An 8,703-nucleotide genomic window follows, 5' to 3' on the forward strand; every position below is an offset into this window, starting at 1 on the left:
TGAAAAATTATTTTTTTCAAGATGAAAAATAGCTTATTTTATTTAATAGATAAAAATAATCTTAAATATTTTAAAATTACCTAACCCCAGTTTATTTTTATTATATATAATTAATATTTATTGAATAGTTAATAAATTTAAATATTTTAAAATAGCATGGATCTTAATTACATATATAATAATTCTATTCACTTAAAAAATATTTTTTTATTATTATTTCTTTTTTACTTATAATTTTGATGATATGTGAGTTTTAAAAATAATGAATTCATTGCCTAAGTAATTGATCGAAAGAAAATGTCTAATTTCTCTAAAAAAAATTAATTAATTTAAATTATGTTTTTAATGATAATTATAATAGAGACAGCGGGAGCCAAATAGGCTCTTTCTTTAAAAATAAAACAGTTTAAAAAAAATACTTGCTTTCTTTGGAATAAATATTTTGGTTCACGTCCCTTATTCTTACATTTTAGTCATTTTGAGTTTTTTATTTATTTTTTCCATTGAGAAAACCATATGTATTTTATGAATTTAAATAGGTAAATAAAACTCCAATTATTCTAGATTTTTATAAAAAATATATTTCGAACTCAAAACTTACTATATAAATTTTAAATTTTTTGTAATCATAACATGTTTTTTAAAAACCATTTTAAGTTATTTTGCTCCAGATTATAACATAGATTTTGATATACATTATAATATCATGAGTTTAAATAATATAAATTCGGTGAAATCTAACATTTTTTTTATGGTTTGTATTTTGGTTTTTTTAAAATATTTTTTAATTAAACTTACGGATATTAATAGAATTGCTCAAAATTCATTTTAAATTGATCCGAGATATATACATTATATAAGCAAATGTGTGTGGGATATTTATTTTTTTAACTAAATAATATATATATACACACATTAATATTAACATTAACATTAACGTGACACACACATATATACTATTTATATTTTTATTATTTAATATCTCAAATATATATATTTTTTGTTTTTTATTAAATAATAAATAGTACCGGGTAATAGATGGATACCGAAACTCAATATATAAACTTTTTAATTGGTAAATAATAAATATAATAGAAATACAATAGAAATGATTTATAAGTAATCTTTGACATTCCCAAATAACATTCATACAGCTCGTTATTTTCTTTTTCAGAATCTCTGTCACCCCCGCAAAACATCAAGATATTAATGAGAAAATCATGAATTGGTCCTTGTATCTTTGAGTAGCTAATAAGCTAGTCTCTCTTGTTGAAAGACCTCAATTCTTGTGAGCCTATTTTTTTTAATTATAATTTAGACTAATTTATATATATATTAACTAATTTTTTTAAAATTAATAATTTTTAAATTAATAATTTTTAAAAAATAAATTTAAAAACTAATCAGATAAGTTGTACCCTTCAGAGTTTAACCTCTTATTGCTATACAACTTAGTTATCTAATTAAAAAAATTTAAAAAACATCATTACATGTGATAAGTAAATCCTTAAAATCCCACAAAAAAAATATAATCTTGATTAAGGTATAAATTAATTTTAATATACTTCAATTTTTTAATTAAAAACATAGTCGAAGATGACCAAATAATTGAATTATGATCTCTGAAATTAAAGAGAATAACTTGTGAATTTTTAAGCAACATAGGGATGAAGCACAATATACAAACATGATAAATCACAAAAAGCAATGAGTTGTAGGGATATTTTCGTCAATTGCAGTGATGTTGACGGTGGCTGCTGAAAAGATGCCAGGCTGGACACTTTTGTTGACTGTTTTCTTGTCGTCGTTTTCTGGTGGAACCCGCCCAAGGTAGATTCCCAGTCGCTTTCCGGGGGCGCGTGATTTAAAATTCCCAAACTGCCCTCCTGCCATTCAATTATCCCACCTGAATTGCTCAAGACAAAGGCGGATACGACGATGCGACTGTCAATTGGAGGGGAAGAAATTTCTGAAGAAAAAAAAAATCGAAACCAAGAATAAAATAAAATAAAATTCTATAAATATTTTTCTAATTTTTCTATATCACCCAAGCATACACCAATATTTAATTAAGGTGTTGGTCCACAATGGAAGCATAATAAATTTTAAAATTACCATGGATTCCACCAAAGTAAAGCATGAATTTTAGGATTCGTGACGTGCTTATTAAAAAAATAAAAAACTAAGACGTTTTTATAGGAAAAATATTATTAATTGATTAATAGAAGCCTTCCTTAACATTTCATTATATTACATGCTTATTTTTAGGCTGAGCGAAACTCAATAAATAATAAAAATAAATTTCTAAGCCTATGCCTACTTTTTCTATTTATTATTAAAAATCACAAAATGATTAAAAATGGTAATAAAAATATATAAATTTAATTCAATAAAATATCCCAAATAATTGATAAAGAGTAAAGACTTCTATATACAGGCGATCTAGTGCTATTTTCTTCACTTAAGAGATTTATCTACAACTTAAAATTTAAATGATATATATATATATATATATATATTGATTAATTGTAATTATCTACTTTACAAGTAGCCCAAAACTCCTAAATTCCATCAAAAAATTTAATTTAAATTAATTTAATTTCCGTTATAAAAAAAATTTGGATCTACCATTAGCTAATTTGGTGAAACATCATCAATCCACGACTCCACGCTCATATTATTGATGATCATGAAAATAAAATAGTATGAGCTTGGAAAAAAGAAAGGACTGCTATCAAAGTGGAGCCCTCCGCTGCTAGCTGTGCAAATCTCTAAGTGCTTCAAGCCTGACCACACCGATTTCTTTTTATTAAATTTAGAAAATAAATAAAGAAAAGATGGACTAAATAAGTAAGAGACAATTCTCTCTCTCCACCGATTTCTTTTTATTAAATTTAGAAATTAAATAAAGAAGAGATCGACTAAATAATTAAGAGACAATTATATATTTATATATATATTGATCTACGTATCATCCATGCATTTAAGAAGACCAGTTGGATCCAATCAAGATCCACTCGTGTGCATGGGATTTGGAAAATAGTCGCCTAATGCAGTGTTCAATGAACTGAAACCCCACATGGATTCTATCCCTCTTGCTGCTATCAGATTGGAAGATGCATGACAGACACTATGACAGATTCCTTATGTTAGATTTGCGTTCATGACGATAATCTTTTTTGCTTCTCCAGAGCTCCATTTTTCTTTGCTGTTCATGTGATGTGTGTTGTTTTGTCATATATCGTCTTGATTGGCTTCAAAGTTCAATGTCCCATTGCTGGAAAATGACAGGCTACAACTCAAAGTTTATTGCAAGTTCTCTGCATTTTGGATCCTTAATGTTAGCTATTGTGTCAATTTTTTTCACATTTAATCAAAACCCATTTGGAAATTACAAAAAAAGTGTGTGTCAATGGGGAATGATAAGATAAAATGAAGAGAAATCAGTTCTGTAAACAAAAGAAATGTTCTACAATTTAAGAAATTTTTATGGATGGAAAAAAAACTTAAATAATACAAAATCCGACCTGCCGGATTCGAACCAGCGACCTAAGGATCACAGCAACAACTACAGTCCTCCGCTCTGCCAACTGAGCTAAGGTCGGTTTGTTAAAAGTGTTCACTCAACATGTTATTTGTATATAATATTACATGTGGTTTTTCCGAGTTTATCTGCCCGGGATACCAGAGATCAATAGCCAATGATATATCTCTGTGGGTCGAAACTTATCCTTTGAGAATTAATTTTATTTGGGTAAAAACATCTATAATTTCATCTGTAAGATATCTTAGTATTATTCAAAGTCACCATGGTACCATCTAAATTTAGATTCAGACAAAGCTTACTTTTGAACTATTATCCCAATTAGAATTGCTTGAAGTAGAATTCTGTTTACAAGTCTATTTTTTCATGAGCCAAGGTACATGGTGTTATTAGAGCTTGATTTTTTTTGCATTTTAAAATTATTTTTAAAAATATTTGAATTTTGTTTTTGTTTCAAATTATTTTTTTAATATTTTTAAGTTATCTTGATTGATATACTGATATCAAATATAATTTTTTAAAAATAAAAAATATTATATTAATATATTTTTAAATAAAACACTTTTTAAAAAATAAATAAATATGTAAGGTGATAGTTATCTGGAACTTTGTACCAACAATCATCATATACTGAATCCAGAACACAAATAGCCATGTTGCTCAAAACCAGGCTTTGGCCCAACAATCATGTCCTAAACCCATGAAGAATAATCAACTCATACAAGTTAACAGTTAACTCCATTAGTACCCATGTCATTTTGATCATTTTAATATATTGTTATTAAAAGTTTAAAAATAAAAATAAAAATTGTTTAATTAATTTTAAAATTAAAAAATATTTTTATAAAAATAATATTCACTAAACATATACTTAACCATGCTTTGGTTAAATGACGTCTCTTAACCAATAAAGAAAAATATACGTTAAGGATTCTCTTAACCAATAAAAAAAAATACATTAATCACTATTATACCTAAGGATTGAAGGAAGATATCTAAAAGTTACTCATTTCTTACTATTTTTGTAGCGACATTATACAAGTTTAGTCACTAATCATTATTTTTTTTAGTTGCTATAGACCCACCTCTTCATTACTAGTTCTCCACTAGTATACAACTTCCAAAAATTTTAAAATATTAAAAATAATATTGAGAATGTAAAAAATATTTGATAAATTTTAAAATTTCTTAGCCCGACTATTTATTTATCACAAGTTTTTAATTAAATGATGTCAAAACTAATTTAATATGTAAATTGATTGATTTTATAAGTTTAAAAATAATTTAAATAATCACTAAACTATTAAAAATATTTTTATAAAAATATTATAAACCAAACATATACTTAACCATGCTTTAATCAAACGACGTCTCTTAACCAATAAAAAAAAAGTAGACGTTTAGGATTGGAGAAAGATATATAAAAGTTACTGAGTTTTTACTATTATGACATTATTCGAATTTAGTCATTAACCACTATTTTGTTAGTTGCTATAGTGATTTGTTCGAAAGTACTGATTACATTATTGGATTTTGAAACATACAAGTTTTTTTAATCAATGGTATTATACCAAACATCGTTGAAGTACAGCAGGCATTCTGACCTCACCAATGTTTTCATGTGGAGACACATTCATATGCATAGTGCAAATGTGTCAATATATTCCACATAAAGACGCACTCGGAATTCTATCTTTGTAGCAGCGCATTCGTGTGGGCATGACATGGTGCAGATATGTCTAATTCCATAAAGAGACCCACTCAGGCATCAAGATTATAGCTCCGGGCATGCTTTGATTGAGAAATTTTTACACTGAATGACTTCTTTCAAGGTTTAACGGCCCAAGAAACGAATCTGGTTATAAACATCCTTATTCCAGAACTCGCAGATTAGAGCATGCATAAATAGTTGTAACATAATCAGCTTAAACTAGCTAGCCAAAGGTCATCTCTCCCAAAAAACAAACTTAAGGGACTTGCCTCTCATCTTGATCTTCATTGTTTGGAAACGTCAACCATTCATCTGTAGATATTGAGGTAAGCTGGTCATGACTTGATTCTTCAAGCCCTGAAACATTAATCTCACACTGACCAAACACTCTAGGATTACTGATCATTTCTGCTTCATCTTTAAGACATGGGGTATTACTATTACCATCCAAGGTCTTTAAGAACCCTAGCCACCAACTATACGAAGCAGCTTGATTTTCTCCCCACTCAAATTCTGTACTTTCCATTGAGGGTGGTGTTGTCAGAGCTGTTGTTGTAGTAGTAGTAGACCAGACAGGCTCAGGGGTTGGCAAAGTATCCGTCAATGAATAGCAAAGGTACTGAGAATTTCTAGCAAAACAAGACTTATTATTGATGCCATAGTTACTGTAATTATTACCTAACAAAATGGTAGGATCCCTTCTTGAAGCGCCGGATGAGGATGCGGACGGGGATGAGGCTGACGATGATCTATGAAGGTGCAAAGCATGAGCAATCTCTCTTCTTGCTTCACCCATGTTGATGACACGATCTTGGGTGTTAGTCTTTCTAGTATGAGACCTCCTTCTCATGGGCCTTCTTGGAGGATCACTCTCTAGTGATGAACCCATATTGTCCATTGCTATCTTCTAGTTAGCAGGATTGAGTCCTTCTTTCCCCTGTGCACTTGGACAAAGTTAAAATTCCCTTCGCTACTGCTAGAGGAATGTGCTACATGGGCCGGGGATATGACTGACAAATGTTTGGAGACTAAGATAAAAGCAGATAGCTAGTAGATGCGCAAGTGGCAAGAGTTGGCAAAAAGTTGACCAAAAAAAAAAGAAATTAAAAGGGAAAAATTGAGCAAGATAATAGAAGCATATGAGTTGACACGTATGGTGGAATCAATGGACACATCAAATCCTCTTTATGAAATTTAACTGCAAAGTCCTTGTCAATATAAATATGTGCTTACCAACCTTGTACTTCCTGCAGTAATTCTTTAAAGCTAGGGTTAATGAGGTGAGCAAGGCAGGTCGAAGAAGACCAAGGCAAGATGATCACAGCAGGACGCCACTACCAGGCGAGAGAGAATGGTGGAGGTCGATGAAAATGCATGGCGTTTGTGCTTGGTTCATGTAATTGGTAGACGCACGTTGGATTTTGCAAGCGACGTCATGGAAGAAGTTGGAGGACTTCCCTGAGATCCATTCCATTGACTTTGAAAATTTAAATTGTATTCTCTTCTTTTTAATTTGTTTTTATATATTTTTTGAGATGGAATGTGGCAATTTTAATGGAGGAATAATTTATTTTCAAAGTTTAAAAACTAACTAAAATATTATAATTATAAGACTCGCGACCCTATTTAAAATTTAACTTCCTGGGTTGACTCGCAGGTCAGCTAATCAACCAAAACTTTGATTAGTTAAAAAAAAAAAAAAAAACCTTTGAAACAGCCATGTCAATCCCGTAATCTATGAGCTATAATATTTCCCTGGTTTATTATGGAGAAAACCAATTTTTTATTAAATTAAAGCTGTTCTAATAAAAGAAAATATTATATTTTTTTCATATGAATTGAAGTTATTAAAATAAAATAATAACTTACCAGGATAATCAGTCGGAACTAAACTGGGTATTGTAGCAACAAAATATATTTCTTGTGTCGGTAATTCCACCATCCACGATTAAGATTACGCCCACTGTTTGTGAACGTGGACGCCAAAGGGCAGCCTTAGCTATATTATACCATGAGCCCTAAGAGCTAAGCCATTTAGGTTTGTTGGCACAATAATAAAGTTAATTAAACTATATCAGTTTATTTACTGAAAAATAATTTAATGAATAAAAAATAATAAGTAAAAAATAGATAATAAATATAAAAATAAAAATTAAAGTTAATATAAAAATTAAATTTTAAAGGATAAAATTCAAAACAAAATATATATAACAATAAAAAATTTAATAATTAAATTTAATATAATCAGCAAATAATATAATATTTTTAAATTTTTTATAATTTTTAAAGAGTGTTTTCATTCAAAATAAAAGAAAAATATCTTTTTTAAAAATTAAGTTAAACTTTTTTTACTAAAAATTATTTTTATTTAACTAAAAAGTTTTTTTTATTAATTAATTTTTATAATAACAAATAAATATAAAAAATTTTAAAAAATCATTTTTTAAAAATCATTTTTCAAAAAACTAAAAAATAATTTTTTAAAAATCACTTTTTCGAAAAACAAATTCATCCTAAATTTGTTTTTATTTGATATATCATAGTTGATTTAATGTTAATATCAGTAAATTAATTTTATAAGTTTATGGATTAATTTATAAAAAAAATTAAAATAAAAATTATTTTAAAAGCATTAAGATAAGATAATAGCATATTAAATAATAATACCGTCACCTTCCAACCTAGTTTATAGAATTAATTGTATTTAATAATTTTATTTTTATAAAATAATTTTTATTTAATTATATAATAAAAAATAAAATAAAAATTTATTGGAGAAAATGATGAAAATAAACTAAAAAGCAAAAGAATTGAACAAACTTAAAAACACATCAAAAAAATTGAAAAACAGGAAGCAAGCACTAACTGGCGCGATGGTGATGTTGCTCTGCAGAGCCTTAACCAAGAACGGATTCACCATCAATTCCTTCTCATCAATAGCTGCCGCTGGTTGTTGTGTTGTCTTCTCTGTCGAGAAACTAATTTTTTTGCAAGTTCCTTCCCCTCATTCTCCTGTTTCCTTGTGCAGAGAGAGAGGAAGGTAAGGGTAAGGAAGAGAATGGGGGATGTTGAGGGCTGGATTAATAAGAGGTCATGGTTCTTCAGGCGATGGCTGAGTTTTCTTCTCCACACGAAAAGAAAATGTAAAAAAGGATTAAAAAGAAAATAAATGAAAAATCAAGGAAGAGATCTTATTTGCTGTTGAAGTCTAAAGACAATGTGATATATAATCCACAGTAACCTCTACAGTTTTTTCGCTAATTTTAAGAATTTTAATTAATTTTTATGTTTATTGAGCTAATCTAATTAAGAACTCGTAATGATTTACTTGGTATAAAATGGATATTATTTATTTTTGTAGTGATAGAAACAAATTGTTATGCTGTAATAAATAATAATATTTAATAGTTTGTAACCTAAATATACTATAATTAATTATATCTTCGAG

The 8,703-nt window shown here is 28.1% G+C and overlaps 1 protein-coding gene and 1 non-coding gene across 2 annotated transcripts; both read right to left on the minus strand.

The window, feature by feature from the left end:
- Window positions 1-3,521: 3,521 nt before the first annotated feature.
- Window positions 3,522-3,605, minus strand: TRNAY-GUA (transfer RNA tyrosine (anticodon GUA)). The gene is given in 2 exon segments: window positions 3,522-3,557; window positions 3,569-3,605. It is a non-coding gene; the product is annotated as a tRNA-Tyr (tRNA).
- Window positions 3,606-5,286: 1,681 nt separating this feature from the next.
- Window positions 5,287-6,934, minus strand: LOC105131352 (uncharacterized). Its single transcript, XM_011034274.1, has 2 exons — window positions 5,637-6,934; window positions 5,287-5,606 (listed from the first exon to the last, which is right to left on the minus strand). The coding sequence occupies exons 1-2, from the start codon at window positions 6,151-6,153 to the stop codon at window positions 5,512-5,514; spliced, it is 612 nt and encodes a 203-aa protein (XP_011032576.1). The 5' UTR covers window positions 6,154-6,934; the 3' UTR covers window positions 5,287-5,511.
- Window positions 6,935-8,703: the final 1,769 nt, after the last annotated feature.

Source organism: Populus euphratica, unplaced genomic scaffold (assembly GCF_000495115.2).
Source record: "Populus euphratica unplaced genomic scaffold, PopEup_1.0 scaffold23.1, whole genome shotgun sequence".
Classification (NCBI taxonomy): domain Eukaryota; kingdom Viridiplantae; phylum Streptophyta; class Magnoliopsida; order Malpighiales; family Salicaceae; genus Populus; species Populus euphratica.

Bases quoted from the DNA above. Each gene is read 5' to 3' on its own strand.
- LOC105131352 (XM_011034274.1), bottom strand. From the start codon at position 6,153: ATGGACAATATGGGTTCATCACTAGAGAGTGATCCTCCAAGAAGGCCC. The intron at 5,607-5,636 runs GTCAGTGTGAGA...TTTCAGGGCTTG, and splicing joins CAGTAATCCTAGAGTGTTTG to AAGAATCAAGTCATGACCAG.